Below are 23,842 nucleotides of genomic sequence, written 5' to 3' on the forward strand. Positions count from 1 at the left end.
TAGCTATAAAAGTTAAAAAACTAATTAACTGATAAGCTGAAAAAGAAATGATGTTTAAAAGCTAAAAATACGAGGTCTGTTTAAAAAATGCATAGACTAATGTCATAAAACAAAATGTACTTTATTTAGAAGTTACTTGACTGGGTCCCCTTTAAAGTACTCTCCTCCCCGATGCACACGCTTATCCCAAAGGTGTTTCCACTTTTGGAAACAGTCCTGGAATGCTTCTTTTGTGATGTTCTTCATCACATTTGCCTCAACCTCAGGAATCGTCTCAAATTTTTTTCCTCTCAAAGGTCTTTTGAGTTTAAGAAGAAGTCAAAAGGAGTGAGGTCAGTGAGTACGGTGGGTGGGGAAGAACAGTGATCGAGTGTTTGGTCAAAAACTCACGAGTTCTGAGGGTTGAATAGGCTGGAGCGTTGTCGTTGATGAAAAAACCAGTGGTGCACCTTCAATTTTTCAGTCAAAATCTCGTAACATGATCCAACTGATATTCCACACTCTTCAGCAAGCTCTCTGATGGTCAGACATAGATTTGCCCGAATCAGGATGTTGATTTTATCTACGTGTGAGTCGTCAGTTGATGTAGAAGGACGTCCAGAATGCTCATTGTCTTCAATCGACTGATGTCCATCCTTAAAACGTCCATGCCACTTAAAACATGTCACACACTTCATAGCAACGTTACCGTAAGCCGTCTTGAGCATATCAAGTTACACTCGCAGATTTTCCAAGTTAAACACAAAATTTCACAGCAATTCTTTGCTCGTTCAAGCCACTCATTATAAAATCCGCCAAATGAAAAAAAACACACTTCACAAACAATCGCGTACCTAAGCAACCAATAATGATATTTGCAATCAAAAAACTGCATTGTAATCAGCTGATCTGTACAAACATGGTGACGCCAAGCGGATTTGACTGGAACCAACTGCACCTGAGCAATTCAAACAGTCTATGTATTTCTTGAACAGACCTCGTACCTCCGCGATAATAGGAATTTGAAATAAGTAGTTTAAAATAATTCCAACAGAGAGGAAAAATTACTGTAGTATACATTTTAGAGTAGATTACAAAGATACTATTGTACATTGATACTCATGAGGCAATATAGAGGCTTTTCTTTCAAGAGTTAGAATACATTTCTAAAATGGTATGAAATATTTTATTGTTTTTATAACACAATTCATCCACAACTTGATAATGACAGTGTTTCATTATTTTACATATATTGTTATTCAATTTACCAAAGTAGGCCTTTCCTGACTGATACTTGGAAAATGATCAATAATTAGAAAACTATGTGTCTAAATATTTCAAAATGGGTTGGCAATGAGAAAAGGTTAGTTATTAAATTATTACAAGGACGTATTTTAGAATTGTTTTTGTATACACAGAATTGTCAACTGAAATTGAAAAGGATACTTTTGTTTTAGAAAAATTTTAGTAACAAAATTAAACTGTATAGATTAACAAAAATGTCATTAGAAAATAAAGCCACCCTTGACAGTTTATTGTTATTATGAACTAAGTTTTAAGCTTCATTAGCAAAGATATACTACAACTGTTACAGATGATACCACCATCAATCATTATTTGATAAAATGTGCTTCAGAAAAACAAACTTACTTTATTTTTGATTTTATGCAATTCTGTAATCCAGTGTTGACTTTATGTAGTTCATTCTGATGGTGGCATTGCAAGATGCCCTACCCTTTAGATGCTCTACCCTTTAGGAAGCTAGTAATTAATATTTAATTCACTAAATAAATGATGAATAAAAGCATACAAACAAAATAAATAATGTTATTAGAAAATCAGAAAAGTTTAAAACAAATTAGACATGATTAAGGTTCTGACTAAAATCATCTTCCATCTGGATTTTTACCTGGGCAGGTCCTTCATACCGTACGATTTTCAAATCATTACAGGTTTGAACACAATATCTTTTAACCAACTACATTCAGTATTAACTATTGATGAGCTGTTAAATTTGTCACATTGCTTATAATAAATGTGAGATGGGTAGCAGTATCAGAAAGTATTATCTCACGGTTCATAAAATTACACATTTTACAACCTTTAAAACTTATTTTCATAATAAATTCCATTTTTACAGTTTCTTTATGCATCCATTAGGTATAATATTCCACTTTTTATCCAGTATACACTACTTAATATTATTACTTTTCTACTAAAAGTAATACTACTGCCTTAATTATTCTCTTTTTAAAATTTAATCTTTTGTTTTCAACTCATTCTGCTAGTGGTAACTTCTAGCACTTGTACAACAATATTGGTATATTATCATTTTACTAATAAACAATAACCAGTGAAAATAAATGTTTATATCAAAATGAAAAATTTTTGCCAATATATTGTGCAGTAAGCAGCATATTATGATTACTGTACAATAAATAAAGATAGTAATGTCTTGACAATTAAATATCAGCTATTAAATTTAATATCTATTATATGGTGTCATCTTAAATATTTGATCTTATCCAAATAAATCTGCTACCTAATAAGTCTGTTTTAGCAGTAACTTGTAAGTATGAACAAGAATATACTTTTTGTTAAAATGAAATTAACATTTAAACATATACTAGACATATGGAATAAAGATTTTCTTATCGATTAGTCCTCTATTTTTATGAATTATTGATTCCTAATAATCTGATATATATATTCACATCATTAAACTTATTGTGCACCCTCCAGATGGGAAATGATGTCCTCAAATCAGTTCACAGGCTTCCCTCAAACAGAAAGATGCAGCAAGGACACACTGTCTCTAAATGCTTAAGTCCTGGTACCCTCAGCATTAAGGATCTTGCAGGATTAGAGATATACACAAAAATAATATTGGGGAAAAAGGGAACAAGTATAAGGAAAAGGAGACAATCTACAGAATAGGGTGGTAATATATTCCTTGGCGCTTACACAATTACATTTATTCAATTCTTTTACACATTATAAATATTCATACAATCTGATAACCATGTATTTCTTATAAACAATATTGTAAACAATTGGGAGAGTGCGATTTTCTAGAGTTAATTATATAAAAACTTTATAAATTAATGGGCGAATATTTTTAATAAAGCTTGTTACAAAAGCTTCTTAGATTACATTTGTTCACGCAAATTTTATGTTCTGTATAAAATTCTAACACATTGTTTTCATAAAATACAGAGAACAATAAACTCTGTACAAATCAAGAGTACACTACATACATCACTTACAGTAAATTGAGAGAAAAGCTTAATAGTTTTTTAGTTAATGATGATGCTTTAACTATTGAGAAGACAACTCTTTTGCCCTTTAATTTATTCCCTGAAACGGCTCAACTGATTCAAAAAGAAATGATTTTCACTAAGAACATTTAAGCTCCTACTTTTAATTGTTGAAATAAAAGAATATTTCTAGGCTACAATATCAGACCATTTTCTTGAAAGAACAGTTAACGTAACTGAATACTCTAAAACAAATTTAAATATCTCACTTGTTTTCTTTTCTTAACATTTAAAAAACTTTTCAATTTAAATTTAATTTACACATTAGATTTTTTATTTCTTAAAAAAACTATTTAAAAAAAATATATAACTACATAAAATGAAAATCTATCTCTTTTCAATTTAGTCAACATTCTTGATGTCTATTTTTAATAACACTGGAATATTAGGTTTGGTTTTGGTCTTGAATAAAACTTAGGCTATAAACTATTTCAAAAATACATTGGAGGGAGCATTGCCCTCCTTGATAAAAATGGTTTTTATTCCACAATTTCAATTTTTGAATATAACATTGATAAAACATATTATTTGTATTATCATGAAATTTTAAATAATTATAGTTAAAAAGGTTTTTCAATAAATTTTATTTTTTCAGATTTCTAGTAGCAGAGAGTTATCATTATCAATTTGGTATTCATTCAACATTTGCAATAACTGGGTTAAAACTTTTCCCTGTGATAACCATCTGACATCTATATGGAAAAGAAGAGATTCTTTTTTCCTCATTTCATCACATAGTTTAAAAAGCAGCCTGTTTTGTAATGGTCGACATCTAATAAAATCAGTCATTTTTACAGCTTTACAAAGAATTTGTTTGAGATTTTCTTGCATATTTTTTGTGGCAAGAGCATGTCTGTGAAGGAAGCAATGCATCTATTCTGCTCTTCATGTTCATTGATCTTTTAACTTTTTCAGAAATCCACTGTTCTTTCCTGCTGTCGCCTTTGCATCATCACTACATACTGCAATACATTTTGTTCAATGTGTTATACATTTTAGTAGCTTCTTAAAATAATCAGAAAGACAATGTCCTGATGCATGACCAGGTATTGGTTTCCAAAAAAAAGTACTCGCTTTCACTGATCTGTTCCCATCGCATTCATAACTCACAAAACATAAGAACTGAGAAATATTTGCTGAGAAATATTTCTGTTGATTCATCAAACTGAATACTAAAAAATCCACTTGAACTCAATCACTGAATTGTCAAATTTCAAACACAGCAGCCATGTCATCAATTTAGCTTGATACAGTGTCGTTTGAAAGCAAAATTTTTCAATTTTTTTTTGCTTCTTCTACACCTATTAAAACACTGACCATATCAACTGCAAAGGCAATATGAGGTTTTCTATGATTGTATGGGGTTTGGACATCTTTACTGCAATATGATGCTTAAGTGCTCAAGCCAGTACGGCTTAATTTACAAATAGAAGCTTATTAATTTCTCGAATATGTAATTTTCTTTCAAAAAATTCCAAGGGTTTTTTTTAATAATCTGGATATTTAGTTTTCAAGTCTCAAATTAATTCGTATGGCTTCATGCTTTCGTCAGAAAGGCCTTGAAAGCAAACAACATACTGTGGCTTTCCATCTAATGAGGTAAAACCATAATTTAAATATCTGTAATTATAAAATTTGTAAAATGTACTTTTACAAATTGATTCATTGGATGTAGATGGCTCACTTCATTTTGTCACAAATTTATCCATTTTGTATAAAATTCTAATTGAAAAAAGTTACACCATTTGACTACTTACTAAAAAAACCAAAACCTCATTTATCATTATTTTCCATGAAACTAAACTGACATTTTGCAATCCCTTATGCCTCTTTTATACATGACGCTCTCAGCAAATTACACAAGCAAACCAAATCATAAGGAGCAAGTACATATCAAGTTGGAACCTGCAAATTGCCCATGTTTGTACACTTCATAAATGCATGTCCATACCCACTGCTAACAATGAAGCTAAATAATTTTAACTAAGTTTCACTGGATTGGGGTTGAGGGATCATGAAAAATTCACTATATATATTTTTTCTTTTTACTTTTTGGGGGTCATGTAGTTAAAAAGGTTGAGAATCACTGCTATAGGTAAATTATAAAATATATATACATATATAAATAAGCAATTATAAATGTCAATAAATAAGTTTAAGAAATAAATAAAAAGACAAATAATATTTTTAAGTTTTATTTAAAAAAATTAACTTATATATAAAAATGTTCAATCAATAAAATATTGATGAAACTAATATATCTTTTATCAATCAAGAGACATTTTTATTTTCTTCTTTATATGACACTGGTGGTGGCCAATCAAGAGATATATCCTGAAATAAAACATACAAAATTTTAAGATACAATTAAAGATAAAATCTGGTTTACCAAATTAAAAAAAATAAATATTTTAATAAACAAAATAAAAACAGTAATATAAATTTACCAATAAACTTTGACAAGAGAGAATTATTTTGGAATAGGTAGAGTCAAAAAAATCAGCACAGTTAAATAATAAACAGACAAGCATTTGTAAGTACTCAAAGCACTAGAGAAAACAATAGGAAATAAATACTCATTAAGTTTTTAACATACGTGATTAGGTTTGGGCTTCTTTAATAAAAATAAGCAAAAGAAATATTCATTAATAATTCTTTTTTTTAAACATTTCATAATAAATTATGTAAATGGTTAATACACATACATGACATTACAAACTGTATATCATGTCATATGTTTGTGCCTTTTTTTCCACTCCTCTAAACTGAACAAACGGAACGGTAATACTGAACAAACGGAAAGGAAAGCATCACTGTTGTACAAAAAAGACCCGAAACAGATTTTTATATTTATTAGTTTTTTTTTTGGAAGGGTAGGGTCTCCTAAGAAACATTAAAATCTAGATTAAAAAACTATGCAGTATGCGCATGCATTTATGTAAGGAGATCAATTCCAGTATAATTAATAACAATTTCCAAATATCGTTTGAAATAATACAAATGAACAACGTTTTATAATGTTTTTACAAAATTACCATCACTCCTAATGATTAAACTTTTTTGTTTAACTTTTATAATTTTTATCAATAATTTTGTTACTTATTTTTTTTTTTTATAAATAAGAAAAGCATTATCATGTGATGGAAACAATTTTCAACCCTTAACAGAAATTTAATGACTTAAAAATAAAATCAGACGTCTATTAACTTTTCCCACTTTCACTCTGTCCACCTTTAAACTACATACATATATTTGCTACATTGCTGTCCATAATGTCAGCAACGAAAATTATTTATTACTGTAAACTTTTGAAATGACCAACCAAACCAATTTTAAAAATACAAGGTTTTTAATAGCTTACTATTAAAGATTTTAAGTCATTCTTAGGATCATCTGGCATGTTGAGATGATGACTATATGTAAATTTACATTTTGTAATTAATATCTGTATGTATGTCCCACTTTTGAGATTACTTTTGAGTTATCTGTGTTTGAAAGGCACCAATAACAACACTACAATCCACAGATGGGAGGTAGTTGTGAAAAATATTCTGGAAACATACTTCCACATACAGTCAACTCCTGATTATCCAAGAGCAGTTTAACTGTGATTCCTCTTGTAATAAAATCAAGTTTTAAAAACTTATAAAGCAGTTAAAAATTTAAATTTTTTTTATCATTCTATGATAGGCATTACTCCTTCAATCATTTCCTACTCGAGTGTGTGCTTGTTTTGAATTTGATAATGCTGTACTTTAGTTCATTGTGGATATGATAGGACAATAGTTCATTGTGTACAAAATAATATTACACAAACTACGAAGTTCAATTTAGTAAAAAGGTTTTTAGACACTAAAACAACAAACAATTATCTTACTTTTTTAAAAAATCTGTACAAGTAAAATGCAAATATTTTTTTTTCAACGGCTGTAACTTTTTCCTTGATAATTACTGCAGTTTTAACAAGTGTTTATTAAAGTATTACATAGTACATACACTACTGCTTGTACAATCTATCTATAGTAGTATTAGAGATAGTGAAAATCTTTTACATGTTAATGTATATTTTAAATAAACTTCTGGATATTACTTTTACCAGGTACATAATAGTGAAGTGTAGTGTATTGCATTTTATTTTATTATTTACCATTATACCTTATAATAATATAATTATAATACTGCACGTAAATACTGTACTGTAGTACAGTATTAAGCCATTTCAACACATATTACTCAATTAAATATTATTTTTAGATCAACTGAGATTTTGCTCTGATTTTGGATTATCAGCAACCTCTTACCAGTTATAAAACCAAAGTAACATCAACCAGCATCGTTTATAAAATTACAACATTGATGTTCATTCATTTACACAAGCAATACATTAAATAATATGACATCATCTGCTTTTAAAGACATCTATGTTTAAAGAAACAATCACTTCAATTAATTAAAATAAATATGCCGGTAAGCACATCGGATTGAAAATTTTTTATAAAAAAGCTTAACATAATGACAAGAGAATACCAAACTACTGACTTGACACTAAAGGCAAAATTTAAATTAAAAAAAAGATATGCACAAAATACAGAAAAATTTATTAAAGAAACTATAGAGGAAGTGTGCAAGTTCTGTCCAGGAAATATGTAACGCACAATAAAGTAGATGAAGCATATTGAATGATGTAAGAAATAAAAAGGATCACAGTGAAGATGTTAATGTCATTGTCATGTATTCAACATCGTCATAAAAAATGAAAAAAAGATTTTGTAGAAAAGAAAACAAACAACTTGTTATTAAGTCAAAAAGAAAACTATAGTTTAAAAAATGGTGTATTTAAGAAAGCATATGCTTAAAATGATGTATCTAAGAATCTTACATTTGAAAAATGATGACTCTAATAAAAATGATGAAAAAGAAACTAGAGTTACAGTAAAATAATACTTAAAATACTAATTACAATCATTTGTATTGATAATACTATTACTTTATTAAAAATATTTGATGTAAATATTTTATGAATATGAAATATTTTATTTATGAAATATTATAAAATATTTTATTTTATGTAATATTTTATGAAAAATATATGATGAACTACGTGATACCTTGTACGCCTATTAAATTACATATACACATTTTTTTAAATGAAAAGTATATAAAATTTTATTTCATTAATAACTTCTGATGGCGTTGCGTCGTGAGTTTAATCTACCTAGAAACATCTGTGATATCTTGTACAATAATAAAGAAATTTTGGACCGGATGTTTCTCTTTTTGCATAATACCAGGTTACTGCAAAAAATTTAATATTATCCTATATGTTTTTATGTTAGAAGAGTTTTTTTAATCATTTTTAACCTTTACTTTCAATTTTGTTTTTTTTTTGTTCTATGTATTTAATTTTACTATCTGGGGAGGGAAACTATTGCACAACCCATCGGAATTAGGTAAGTTTTATATAGTTTCTTTATTCGATTATTTTAACTTTTATATTTTAGCGACTTCATCTGTGGTATCAGTTTTGAGTTTTATTTTGCCTTCTTGACTTGTTTTAATAAATTTTTATTATATGATTAATATTACTTTTACACCTTAAAGGCTTTATTATTTTGGAGTTATTTTACCCTTTTATTAATAAAATTCAGGGTGATGATAACACCCAGGTGTTTTTCGCCTACCAAAAAAAAACTTCTGATATTTTTTCTTTTTTTTTCTTTTTATTGTTATTGTACAGTATTTATTTATCGTAATTTTTTTTTTTATAATCAGAAGTTAATAATTATTAAGAAATCAATATATTTAGATTAAAAAAAAAAGATGAAGTCTGTTTCGAGCCGATATGACTTACCCTTGTAATATCCAAATATTACATTAATTAAAATTTTATCTGGCTATAAATCTGGAACCAATGAAAATAAGTGCCACTTATGATATATAGTTGAAAAACTCTTAATGAGTGCTTATTATTGATGTTAAGAAAAAAAAAAAATCCAAATTTTTTTGGAGTTAATCGTTTTTGAGTTATGCAAGATATATACATATGTATGTCACACTGAAACTAGTCAAAATGGATTCAGGGATGATCAAAATGGATATTTTCATTGATATCTGAAAACTAAAATTCGTCATGATCACAATACTTCCTTTATTTCGTACAAGAAAGTAAAAAATGTCTTTTTATCAATTATTTGTTTTAATGTCAATGGTTCTTTTTAACTTGTTTGTAACCTCTTATATTTTAAACATTTCTTACACTAGATTTCTGTACTTTATATTCTTTAGGTCAAAAAAATCATCCACCCTGAGCTGAGAAGTTTAATAGTTCCCCAGGTGCATTCTGAACCCATTGGGAATGGGGATTATTGCCAGTTAAGAGAGAACATTCACTCCCTTCACTGAGCTAATTTAAGCTACAACTTAAAATTGAACATGACCATAAATAAAAAAGGGTTTCTCTTGATGATTGTAAAACACTTGCTGCTACATCTACAAATCTAGGATTAGATATTCTACATTCTTTCAATTGTGGAGGGTTAGAGCAAATTATGAATACTTCTGTTGTTACAATACATAATTCATAATTTGGTAAAAATGATACTGCGAGTCAAATAACTAAAAATATAATGATTGTATATTCTCATTTTACTATAAATACATTAATATTTATGAACATCAAAGAAATGTAAAAAATAAAATGCACATACAAGAATATAATTTCAGTAAGTGGCAACTAATAACAGGTAACTTCATTTATGAGAAACAAATCTGTATATCATAAATAATTATTTAAAACTTCTTTTATATTATTTTCCACATGCAATGATATAATGAATCAACTGTTATTATTCTATAACTGAAGAAGATCCTCTAATGTAACAGCAAGTAACTTTTATTACATCAAGTGCAAAAATAAATCCAAAATAATAAGAAAAGGAAATTCTTTAAGATTGTAATCTAGGTGAACATCAACTTACAATACAGTAACATAATTCTAAACTATACCTCGACATCAAGGGCTAATATATCAATACTAACACCACCAAGAAGTTCACCAAGGCTAGGTGTTGTTCTACCAAAATCTCCATGAACAAACTCTTTTATATAGGTGCCGGCCTGAGTAGTAACATACAGTTTGAAAAATGATGGACCTAAGCAAGAAAGTTAAAATTACAGTAATAATATAATTAGTAATTATTTGTATAGATATCAATTATTTTTTTAAATATAATTTTTTATATCAATCACTTTTATTTGTTAATATTAAGAACTATCACTCTTACACGTGAAATCATAAGATAAGAAAAAACAGTAATGAAGTTATAATTAATCAATAAGTAAAATTTGAAAACAATGATTGGGTTAGAAAAATAGTACATTTAATTGTATAATTTATAACCATTTCATATAATTTGTACTTTAAACAGTTAAATATAGTTTGTTATTTATATTTAAATTCTTATAATTCTGTAGAGAACTAAAAATATTAAAAATGATAAGTTTTAAACACAACGTAACAAACATACCTTACTTGAAGCATACTTCTAGATTCTTGTACAGTATGCATCCAATTAAAAAATTAAAATCAGTTATATGTTCAATACCAATAAAATTTCAATTATTAAAAAAAAAATATTAAGTATAAATAACTCATTCAAGTTGTTTTACAATTTTATTTAATTATTTGAAGAAGAAATTATTTATATCAACAATTACACTCTTTAAAATGAAGAAATCCACAATATCCCAATTTCCATGGTTAAATAAGTCTGTTACCAATCTGTACGTAACATACATACAGAAAATCTATGACATTTTTTCAGTACCTCACTTTCATATTTCTGTTTAATCTATAACTTTAACAACTGGAAGTTAACCAAATTTGAAGTTTCCTATTACAACTCTATATGATCACCTTCAGCCACCAACACCCAATCACCTCTTTATTATCTCATATCTTTAACTAGCACATGAGTAACATAATCATTCATTTTACCTATAACGAGTCATTCTCTTGCTATTCTTCTTCATAAACATGAACTTTTCATTCTAACAAAATTTCTCCCACAAAACTGAACAATTATTTCCCCTCTTTATTTCTTTCTCAAAGCCCAAGATCTTAAGATCTATTCTACGTTTCTCTTTCTATTTCAACATTCATGACTTCTATTATAACCATTTTTACACTATATTCACTGTAGTCTATTAAATCTGTCTTTCTACACAAATTTCAAAATGCATATATATTTATGTTTTTTTAAATATTTCTTACAACTAAGCTAAAATGTGTGGTTGTTTATTATTACACATCAGGTGAACTAGATTTACTTAAAATGTAAAAATAAAACATCAATTTTAACAATTAATTACCATTAGATTCAGAGGAAGACACATGTGGTATTGCTTTTATTTTATGAACAACTCTTGATCTAACTGCAATTGGACGGCGATGCAAAACTCTTATAGGAGTTTTTTGAGATACTGTAATGGGTGCTAGAGATGGTAACTCATCTAAACCAGAAGGTAGTGGACCAAATACTATACAATAAGCACAATATGTTTTTTTCTTATGTTCTTCACCCTCTTTTAATGCCTCTAAACTATTTCTAAAAAAAAAAAAAAAATTAATTAGTTAAACATATTCACTGATGTACTTGAATTCACCTACAAACACCCCAAAATAGTAAGCTTAATATAAAACTCACCACTGCACAAGTACACACACAATTTTTTTTATCTTTTAAATTCATTAAATTACTTGGTTGTGATAACTATCAGTTTTGACATATAATGATGGTAATTCATTACCTATCATTAGAGTATTTTGTAACTGATAATGAATCCGTGGATTCAAAAAGGTTACATTACAAATGTAAACACAATAACAAAACAGAAAAAAACAAAGACTCCAAACAAATTCATTTTTTTATAACCAAAAGGGACATAATGATACTTTTACAGAGAACATAAATAAAAAAATATAGTGTACACATATATTAAAGGAAAAGTTATTAAAATTAGCCTGAAATTCATTTAAATACAGTAAAAAACAAAAAAAAACTTATTTCTCTGAAAAGTATAGTACAAAAACTGGGAAATAGAATTATGTACTTTTACTGTAAATTTTCTAAATAAACAAAGAATTAATTTTTATATATTTAATGGATGAACCACCAGAAAGATTATTTACCTACACAAAATAAATTCTGGCGAAGGATTGCATAACTTTCTCAGATTAGCCCTTGACAGATTTCTATTTCATCCATGCCATAAGGTTTTTATACATTAATGACTTAATTTTGTACTATTTAGAGTACAAATGCAAAAAATATCAAAATGTTAGTAAAAATATTTGGGTACAATCTGGCTCTCTTGCTCCAACAGCTAACTGATATAAGATTTTTAATAACAGCCACCCACACCTTTAAAAACAAATAAGTATAGGAAATTATAAAAAACTCAATTTTTACTGAATTCTTGAACTGGATCTCATGGGACCCTCATTTTTTTAAAAAAAAGTTCCTATGTCTTCAACATATATACTAGGTACAGCTGGATTTTCAATCAAGAAAATTGAAATTTAAAAAAATTATATTTCAAGTACTACGTTTTTCGGGCTTAAAGTTTATTTATTGTAGTTCTTATTTGGCTCAATAAGTTGCCTGATTCGATTTAATGTTATTCAATGAGGTAAAAAAATTATACTTTATTAAAAAAAAGGTATTAGTAGTATGATGTCCCCTTGTCTGATGGAATCAAAACTCATCCCAAAGGTAGGATGTATATGCCAGAGAAACGCGCGTGCACCCACCCAACCTATTATTTATTAATAAGAAAACTACTAAATGTAACTGAATTTAAGTCGTTAAATATTCCTAAAATATTTATAATTATAAAAATAAAAATTGCTCAATAAAATTATAAAACTTTTTTTAACGTAGTTATAGTTATTAGTAATGAACATAATCTTACTTGTCAACTAACTGCATATATCTAACAGCAAGTTTATCTCGACCTTCTCTGTTTATTTCATTTTCTAATTTTTTTAGCTGTTCAAAACTAAAACAAGTATGATGAGGATTCAGCAATTCTATCGCAAATGGTCTTCCACGACCTAATGTACGAACATCAACGTCTTCCCTACCAGATGCTGAAAATTTAGGATCTAAATAAAACAGTTAAATTAACAAAATTTTAGAAACATTCATTATTAAATTTTATATAATTATATATATATATATAATATATATACATAAGGAATACATATACATAACTTATATACGTAAGGAAGATATACATAAGAATTATACAACTTAACCCAATAGAATGATCAGATCATGTGGGGTAAACAGTGTTTCTATGATTTAATGGCCTTATAATATAATACAATTACAATTTACAGCTTTATAGCCATGAATGGCTGATATGGGTGTGGCAATAAAATATGGTTACAGAAATTGCTTATATGTCCAAAAACTCAAAACTGCGCAATAACCTCACCAACCAGTTTAACTCACTAACACCAGTTTTGGTTTCTTATACAAAAATTTTTAATCATTATAAATAATAAAGTTTCACCATACTACATAAAATTCAACAGCTTACCTACTAATGAAATCTCAATATATATATATATATATTGGTCCTTTTGAAACACTGTTACAGAAACTGTAATGTTTTTGGAGAAAAACATTTTTAATATAATTGTAAATGTTGGTCTGGATTATCTCAAGGAAAACAGAGGGCAGGAACTTAAATTACTTGATTCAGCTAATATCTGCATATGAACAATTATAAACTGAAGAAAATATTTCCTGGCAACTGTAACAATTCATAATGACACCCTATTACATTCTTTAAGAAGAGAGCTGACACTCTGGACACCAACTTGTATAAAGACTCATTTATACATGAAGTATACAAAATTTACACATTCCATTTAAAATGGATGGCAGTTTATACCTTTTAAACACATATTAGAGCTGCTACTGATGTAAACTAAGTCCAACTGCAGAGAACTCTCTAAAATTTCAAGAAATTTGAATAAATGACAAATGAATCTTGGGTTTGTGGGCAAATCATATGAAATATTCACTAAATTAGATATACAATTACCCTAATTCTGAGAGCAAGGCAATAAGTAACTGTAATGTTAAACGTGATTACATGTCAATAAGGAAGTAGTATGATGATCACCATACTAATGCAACACACTGTTTTTAAAATTAAATAATAATAATAATAATGGTTGCATTCAAGTGTTACTGAATGTCTACTGTCACAAATGTGTGTAAAACAGAACTTCTAATTTAAATAAAGATCTATTTAAGTTTTATTTCATTGTTTTATTCATATTCTTGTATTTTTCTTGTGACAGAAAATTTGTTAAATTATATCTAAATTCTCTGATTAAATTACACAAAATGTCTATTAACAAGGACATAAAACAGAATCATCTGAACACAGATTAGTACACATTTTGAGCAGAATAAATGTAAACTATTCAGATTATGGAGTTGACACCCATATGCTAACTGTACTTTGAGTATTTAAACAGTCAAATTAAAATGTATTTTACTCGTATATCTATGACAATAAGCTTCATTTTTTTTTTTTGTCTTCAGTCATTTGACTGGTTTGATGCAGCTCTCCAAGATTCCCTATCTAGTGCTAGTCGTTTCATTTCAGTATACCCTCTACATCCTACATCCCCAACAATTTGTTTTACATACTCCAAACGTGGCCTGCCTACACAATTTTTCCCTTCTACCTGTCCTTCCAATATTAAAGGGACTATTCCAGGATGCCTTAGTATGTGGCCTATAAGTCTGTCTCTTCTTTTAACTATATTTTTCCAAATGCTTCTTTCTTCATCTATTTGCCGCAATACCTCTTCATTTGTCACTTTATCCACCCATCTGATTTTTAACATTCTCCTATAGCACCACATTTCAAAAGGTTCTAATCTTTTCTTCTCAGATACTCCGATTGTCCAAGTTTCACTTCCATATAAAGCGACACTCCAAACATACACTTTCAAAAATCTTTTCCTAACATTTAAATTAATTTTTGATGTAAACAAATTATATTTCTTACTGAAGGCTCGTTTAGCTTGTGCTATTCGGCATTTTATATCGCTCCTGCTTCGTCCATCTTTAGTAATTTTACTTCCCAAATAACAAAATTCTTCTACCTCCATAATCTTTTCTCCTCCTATTTTCACATTCAGCGGTCCATCTTTGTTATTTCTACTACATTTCATTACTTTTGTTTTGTTCTTGTTTATTTTCATGCGATAGTTCTTGCGTAGGACTTCATCTATGCCGTTCATTGTTTCTTCTAAATCCTTTTTACTCTCGGCTAGAATTACTATATCATCAGCAAATCGTAGCATCTTTATCTTTTCACCTTGTACTGTTACTCCGAATCTAAATTGTTCTTTAACATCATTAACTGCTAGTTCCATGTAAAGATTAAAAAGTAACGGAGATAGGGAACATCCTTGTCGGACTCCCTTTCTTATTAGGGCTTCTTTCTTATGTTCTTCAATTGTTATTGTTGCTGTTTGGTTCCTGTACATGTTAGCAATTGTTCTTCTATCTCTGTATTTGAACCCTAATTTTTTTAAAATGCTGAACATTTTATTCCAGTCTACGTTATCAAAAGCCTTTTCTAGGTCTATAAACGCCAAGTATGTTGGTTTGTTTTTCTTTAATCTTCCTTCTACTATTAATCTGAGGCCTAAAATTGCTTCCCTTGTCCCTATACTTTTCCTGAAATCAAATTGGTCTTCTCCTAACACTTCTTCCACTCTCCTCTCAATTCTTCTGTATAAAATTCTAGTTAAGATTTTTGATGCATGACTAGTTAAACCAATTGTTCTGTATTCTTCACATTTATCTGCCCCTGCTTTCTTTGGTATCATAACTATAACACTTTTTTTGAAGTCTGATGGAAATTCCCCATTTTCATAAATATTACACACCAGTTTGTATAATCTATCAATCGCTTCCTCACCTGCACTGCGCAGTAATTCTACAGGTATTCAGTCTATTCCAGGAGCCTTTCTGCCATTTAAATCTTTTAATGCTCTCTTAAATTCAGATCTCAGTATTGTTTCTCCCATTTCATCCTCTTCAACTTCCTCTTCTTCCTCTATAACACCATTTTCTAATTCATTTCCTCCGTATAACTCTTCAATATATTCCACCCATCTATCGACTTTACCTTTCGTATTATATATTGGTGTACCATCTTTGTTTAACACATTATTACATTTTAATTTATGTACCCCAAAAGTTTCCTTAACTTTCCTGTATGCTCCATCTATTTTACCAATGTTCATTTCTCTTTCCACTTCTGAACACTTTTCTTTAATCCACTCTTCTTTCACCAGTTTGCACTTCCTGTTTATAGCATTTCTTAATTTCCGATAGTTCCTTTTACTTTCTTCATCACTAGCATTCTTATATTTTCTACGTTCATCCATCAGCTGCAATATATCGTCTGAAACCCAAGGTTTTCTACCGGTTCTCTTTATTCCACCTAAGTTTGCTTCTGCTGATTTAAGAATTTCCTTTTTAACATTCTCCCATTCTTCTTCTACATTTTCTACCTTATCTTTTTTACTCAGACCTCTTGCGATGTCCTCCTCAAAAATCTTCTTTACCTCCTCTTCCTCAAGCTTCTCTAAATTCCACCGATTCATCTGACACCTTTTCTTCAGGTTTTTAAACCCCAATCTACATTTCATTATCACCAAATTATGGTCGCTATCAATGTCTGCTCCAGGGTAAGTTTTGCAGTCAACGAGTTGATTTCTAAATCTTTGCTTAACCATGATATAATCTATCTGATACCTTCCAGTATCGCCTGGCTTTTTCCAAGTGTATATTCTTCTATTATGATTTTTAAATTGGGTGTTGGCAATTACTAAATTATACTTCGTGCAAAATTCTATAAGTCGGTCCCCTCTTTCATTCCTTTTGCCCAGCCCGTATTCACCCACTATATTTCCTTCCTTGCCTTTTCCAATCTCCAACTATTATTAAATTTTCATCTCCTTTTATGTGTTTAATTGCTTCATCAATAAGCTTCATAAAATTTTCAATTTTATTTCTAGTTTATGATAATTTCTAGCTACATAATATCTTTAAAAATCCAATATTAACTACAACCACAACAGGTAATTAGGTTAGATTTAATTTGTAAATCTAGCCTATTTATTTTTTTAACAAAGTGTTAATCACCTTTCATAGAAAGCATTAATCAATTTAATCATGCTACTATCAGAATTTTGGCATCAGAGAAATAAAAACACGAAGTATAAATCAATAAAAAAATATTGAACATATATAATCTAACTTACTTTCAGCTTTAGTTAACTTAATAAGAGGAACACATATAATCTCTTGAATTGAATTCTCTATTCGTCTTTCACCATCAATTAACCATGGTGTTTGAGGGAGATCTCTACATAATTTATTATATCTTCCTGCAAAAAAAAAGAAGTTAAATATATATAACAGCTCCCTCTATTCTACAAATTAATTATAACAAGGATGAATGTTTAAATTCAACTAATAAAATAAAAAGGCAATATTAAAAAAAGAAATCCAAAATACAAATGGGTAAATAAAAAGAACAAAGATGTGATTTTTAAAGTAAGCTAATTTAAAACCATTCTGCAATATAATATTATTAACTTTTTATAACACATATTAATTTATTTATTTCCCAGGGCATCCTGTATAGCTATTGCCAGAAGGGAAAATGTATGGGTACTATGATTGACGTCCCTTTGTCTGATGGGATTGAAAATCAGGCCAAAATTGGAATATATTTATACCTAAACGTTTGAGGAAAATTTCAACTTTTTTTGGTAAATGAGTTTTCAAGATATGAGGCAAAATTTTTCAGAAATAATGTTGAATATCTCCCAATTCAATTGACTTAAAACTTTGGAATTTAAAAACTTATTGAATACTTTCATTGTATTAAATATCTATTTTTACAACCATTTTAAAAATCAAAAATTCAAAGTCAAAAACTTCCAGCTTTCCTTTTTTAATTTTGTATACAATTAAATACCTTCAATGTCCCACACATAGAACTTCTTTGAGCAATTCTCAGAGAGGCTGTCTGGAGAAATTAATTAGAGTACAGGTCAACAGACATATATGTATGTACATAAATCATTTGGAAATTTCTTAATTTTTTGTTTTTTTTTTTGGAATAAAGGGGTTTTGGAAACAAAAACATTTATAAAAATTCTGACCCAAAATTTTAGCTGATCACTATACTTTCCCTTTATATACCTAAGCTACTGCAGCAGCAAAAGAAATAACTAAAAAAGTAAAAAAAAAAATTATAAGCAATTTTTATTTTATTTTACTTTAAAAAACTGGTACCTAATTGTAAGTTAAAACATTATAATTATTATAAATAAATTAATTATTACCACTTTTGTTATCATAAGACAATAATCAACGGACCCTTTGACATATATTTTTTGAAACAAACAAGTTCCGTTAAATTTTTATGAAGTAAAGCTCTTGAAAATTTAATAAAGAAACTGTATTAACCACCTAACATAAAATATCTATCCTCCTCCACTTTTCATCAACTTTTTTTCTTGGGTGATGAGATATGGTGAACCAAACATTTGTCATTAAGCACTTTTTTCATCTGTCATTAAATGTAATGCACAATTTCCTAACTATGCTTCATTCATCAAACTAGCACTACAAACTTTCTTTATTTGTATATAAATTTCAATTGGCAAATATATTTTTTCATTCAAAAATAAAGTCACACAATACATTTGTCAGGATTTTCTACTTTTTCACATACTTAGAAAATGTCTAACAAATTACAAATATCTATAAAGCATCACAGTTTAACACACAACTCTTGAAATGGAGGGCTTTAAATTTTCATCCACAACGGCTGGAGACACATGTCAAGATCAAAAATGTTCTTTACTTTCTGGAAGACCCTCATAGAATTTGTAACACCATGTATATCAGCAATATTTTTCCTAGTCAACTGTTCTAAACCATCATACCGATTTTGCAACTATACATTTTTCTAACAAACAATCATTATAAGCAGCAATCTGAAGTTGTTATTGTAAAATTTATTTTGAACAGATAGTCCAAGACACGATGTCAGTAAGATAGATTTTACTTGTAATAATGAATGCATTAACCACTAAATGAAAATTTTAAAATGATTATCACAATTTTTTCTGTATTCTTCAAGCACTCCAGACTGTATTGTTATTACTTTTTTATTTAAGTATGCAATTGTCAAGAGTAAAAAATTGAATACTATATGGGATACAGATAACATCACTCCTAAAGGACATATATTAACACTGTTTTAAACTTCCATGCTTAAAATAGAATTAAAGTGTGATTAAAATATTTTTGAAATAAACACAAAATTACCTCTTCAATAATTTACAGAAGGAAGCATACAAACTACAAAAACTGAATAAGAAACTAATAACAAACAGCAGTGACTTCATAATTTATTTTTTCATTAAGTACAAGATACTTTTCTTTAATTAACATTTTAAATGAAAATAAATAAAATTTACCTAAAAATTTTTAAATCATATTTTACTACACAAAATTACCTGCAAAAAATATTGGATTATGTTGTAATGAAACAGAGTTACAATGAATAGATTCAGAAGGAATTTTTGGTGGGATATCAAAAGCTCTTGAAAAGTCTTCTTTGCTAATACTACTAATAAAATTATCAACACCTTTCCTAGAATACAAATCAACACCTTTTTGATGTCTTGGTCTTCTTATTCTGCGCGAGTTGTAACCCAGATCATTTCTAAAAATATAATCTCATTAAGTACACATTCACAATTTAGTATTAAGTCAAAAAATTATTAAAGAATGACAAGGATTTACATAATAGTAAATTTTCTATAGAAAGTAATGAATATTTAGCTACAATAAATTTAAACAAGCTATAATTATAAAATATTATTAGTAATTATAAGAAAGTGGTTTTCATTTTTCTGTATAATAATATACACTTATAAGTTTTTCTACTTCAACATTAGAGAAAAAAGACTGGTAGCTTTATCAGCTACCAAGTCAAAGCTTTTTTGATCTCATCATCACTTCTAAAATGGCTGTTGTCCAGAGATTCTTTAACTAAGGGAAAAATGAAAATCACAGGAAACTACCTATTGTTTGCATGGTGCTTGCTTGAATACAAATACTTTCTATCAAAGTTTTAAAGTTGTAATTGAATTGTTGCAGCCAAATATGGAAAAACATTATTATGAAACAACCCTTTTACTTACTTTTATGGAGCAGATTAAGTAATTCAGAGGAAACTATTAAAGTTATTCTACTTAGCATGAAATTAACAAATAAGAGGTCTCTCTGATTCCAGAGAATCTTTATCTTCAGGTTCTTGCACTAAAAAGTTTACTTGACTTTCTTTGGTTTGAAGTTGGTACTGAAGAGAACCAATCCACTGATCAGCACTTACTGTCAATGGTTTTATGACAGAATCATGACAATAAGAATATAATTGAAATTCACTGTCCTCTTGTTTATATCAATCAAAAAAATATCAAGACAAATATCAAGACCAATGTCATCCATTTTTTCTTCTTTTCAGGCTTCACTCAAGGAACCTATCCAGCACAATATTTTTTAAAGTCAGAGTAAAAGCTATTTACTAGCAATTTCATTGGGAAAGCCCCCAACCAAAATCCTATAATCCAAATGAGCTATATATAATCCACTAATAGTGAATTGTCTGCTGTCTACCCTTACAAAGTTTATTAATATTTTTTAAACCAAATCTTAAATTACAAAAAAAAAAGTCATTCAGAACAATCTCAACAAGGACATTTAATTCCTTCACTGATAATAATATGTAATTTTCTCATGCTTTATTGATTAATCATAATACCTATGCTTCCTTATTTGGCTACAACACCTATTTCTTGTGTTTTGTATAACTTTTTCTCAAATTTCACATGATCCACACACGTTGAATTTCACACTTGTAGGCACTTTTCTTCCCATGCATTTTAAACAATTAGGAATACAATAATAGCATATTAATAATCATGTAACTTGGCTCAGGGCTCAGAAAAAGTTAATACAACTGACTTTGCATTACTGATGTGAAGTTATTTTGTTCATACCAAGTGATATGTGTAAGTAATTTTATGCTCTAGAAGGCTCTCATAAATGAAATTAATAGGTAAGTATTCATCAGCTGCCAGTTATTATCTGTTAAAAAAACTATGAAGCCGTAAAAAAGAAATCATTTAACTCACAAGTACAGCAGTTTATTCCTAAGCTGAAAATTTCAGTCACTTCCAGTCGCATTACAACTTTACCAATAGAGACTTGTAGTGATTCAAGTATAAAATCAGTATTTTCAATAGGGCATGTTTTGAGATCAGGCTAAACTGCCTTTCCCCTCATGCATTAAATTACATGATCTTATTATTTAATAATACACCATTTATATTTAATAAATAAAGAGAGTAATCTCTAAGTGAATTTTAACTTACTCACAGATTTAAGTAGAATGTAACATTAATGTGTAAATTTTTATAAACTAATTTAAGATTATTAATAAGCAATAAGTTACTGTCAAGAGGTAATAATATTATTCATCACATCACATTTGATAAAAATTCCATCATTTCACAAATAAAAATAATTATTTTTATTTGTAATAATAATTTTTATAATAATAATTATTTTTTACACTACTTGAGTCTATCATATAACATTTTAACGTGCGATTCATGGCATGTCATGTTATTAAAGTCCTGGCATTCTCAGACTGGAGGATCTAGCAGTCAACTTACACCAAAGAACCAATAAAAAAGAATCAAGGAAACAGAAGGGAATGGGTAACAAAAATGAATTATTAAAAGGATACTAAGCAGGGTACTTTCTTGTCTACAACTGTGGTTTGTCTTACTGAAGTTTTCTTTTATACTTTTTCTGAAAAATAACACATGGTCCCTTTAAATTATGATACATTTTTCTGTGAAGAAACTTAATTTTTTCATTTATATTCTATTCAATGATAATTGTTGAGATTATGTTTCAAAATAAACCATTAATTCAGCTAAGCAACCCCGTTGCAAATTTTTTTACCAAGAGACTAAGTATTTGAGTAAGATCATTTCTCTACAACATATGTACTATGATTTCAAATACTGTATTAAAAACATTATTGAACTAAAAAAAGGGTATCTAACCTGCAACTATATGATAGTAAAATCATTCCTTCAATCACTTCTGCTAACTTACTGTGATGATTCTATCAAGCCTAATGGAGTAAAAGTTAGCACAATTGGTAGTGTACAGACTCAATTACTCTGATGGTAAAACTGGGAAGAAACAAACTTCTTCCAAAGTATAATTTACCAGATAAAAGGTTCTACATGGTGGATAATTTTCAAATCCACGTATTACTAATAAAATAAAATCCAATACCCAAAATAAACTCTCTAAATGAAAACTACAGAAGATAAGTATCTAATAAATAACAACAATAATGATAAGAAATACATAGAAATGTAGCAGAAGAGCCCAATGCCACAAAGGCACTTCTCAACACACTGACTTCTGTCTATTTATCAGAAACATTGGATCCATCATTTGCATGGTTCCATTTCTCAAATACAAGTTTTAAAAAATGTTAGATTTGGAGAGCAGACTTTTCACATCCAAACTATCACACTGCTACTAACTAAACTGCAAATACGTAATATAATAAGAATACATTAACAAATATTACTAACAATTATTAAAAATAAGGTACTGACAAAGTATGTGCTTCAGTAAGGTCATCAATATAATGAAAACTCAGAGTAATAATAAAATCAGAATTGATATCAAATGACTTTGAGATTACAGCCTCAAGTCTTGGACCCACTATCCATTTCCACACATCTTTTACATTAATTGTAACTACTCCTAGTTGAAAAATAGCCTTAAATATATCTGGATAATTATTTTGTAAATAAATTGACATTGAATGAGCGCGTAGTTGAAAACTAACTGGAAGTGTTAAAGCTGCAGAAAATGTTTTACTATCATAATCTTCCCTTGCAATTGCTTCAGAGACCTAAAAGGTTAAAATTCAGAATTAAATTGTAATAATTAAATAATTCATTAATGTAAAATAAGATTTTCTAAAATTTAAATTCAATAAATGTACACTAGTCCATAGCGAACCAGTTTTTCTTATTAAACTGACTAGATAGAAAAATCTATCTTTCTGTATTTTCTAGTAATAAAATTGCCTAAATAAAAATGCAATCAATATAAACACACATAACCAGATATAAGTACTTTAGGTTTCATGATAAACTATAATCTAGTAAGCTTAAACACATAATTCCAGGAAAGCTGATGAACTAGATATTACAACCTAACAGTTCCATTACCACATAACTTCAGCTATCAATAACTGAGTGTAACTGGATTAAGATTAAATGAAATGTTAGAATTGGTATTTCATAAACAAGTACT

At 28.4% G+C, this 23,842-nt stretch overlaps 1 protein-coding gene across 2 annotated transcripts in view; it reads right to left on the bottom strand.

Moving 5' to 3' along the window:
- Nucleotides 1-5,481: 5,481 nt before the first annotated feature.
- Pus10 (Pseudouridine synthase 10) overlaps nucleotides 5,482-23,842 on the bottom strand; it is a 30,902-nt gene continuing 12,541 nt past the window's right edge. For both annotated transcript variants that reach the window (XM_075368338.1, XM_075368339.1), the window contains 7 exons: nucleotides 23,134-23,435; nucleotides 19,939-20,147; nucleotides 17,665-17,790; nucleotides 13,269-13,461; nucleotides 11,667-11,902; nucleotides 10,302-10,447; nucleotides 5,482-5,630 (listed from right to left, as the gene is read on the bottom strand). In XM_075368338.1, the coding sequence (XP_075224453.1) occupies nucleotides 5,568-5,630; nucleotides 10,302-10,447; nucleotides 11,667-11,902; nucleotides 13,269-13,461; nucleotides 17,665-17,790; nucleotides 19,939-20,147; nucleotides 23,134-23,435 (1,275 nt within the window). In that variant the 3' untranslated portion in view covers nucleotides 5,482-5,567. The remainder of the gene's footprint in view (nucleotides 5,631-10,301; nucleotides 10,448-11,666; nucleotides 11,903-13,268; nucleotides 13,462-17,664; nucleotides 17,791-19,938; nucleotides 20,148-23,133; nucleotides 23,436-23,842) is intronic.

This window comes from Lycorma delicatula, chromosome 6 (genome assembly GCF_047948215.1).
Source record: "Lycorma delicatula isolate Av1 chromosome 6, ASM4794821v1, whole genome shotgun sequence".
NCBI lineage: Eukaryota > Metazoa > Arthropoda > Insecta > Hemiptera > Fulgoridae > Lycorma > Lycorma delicatula.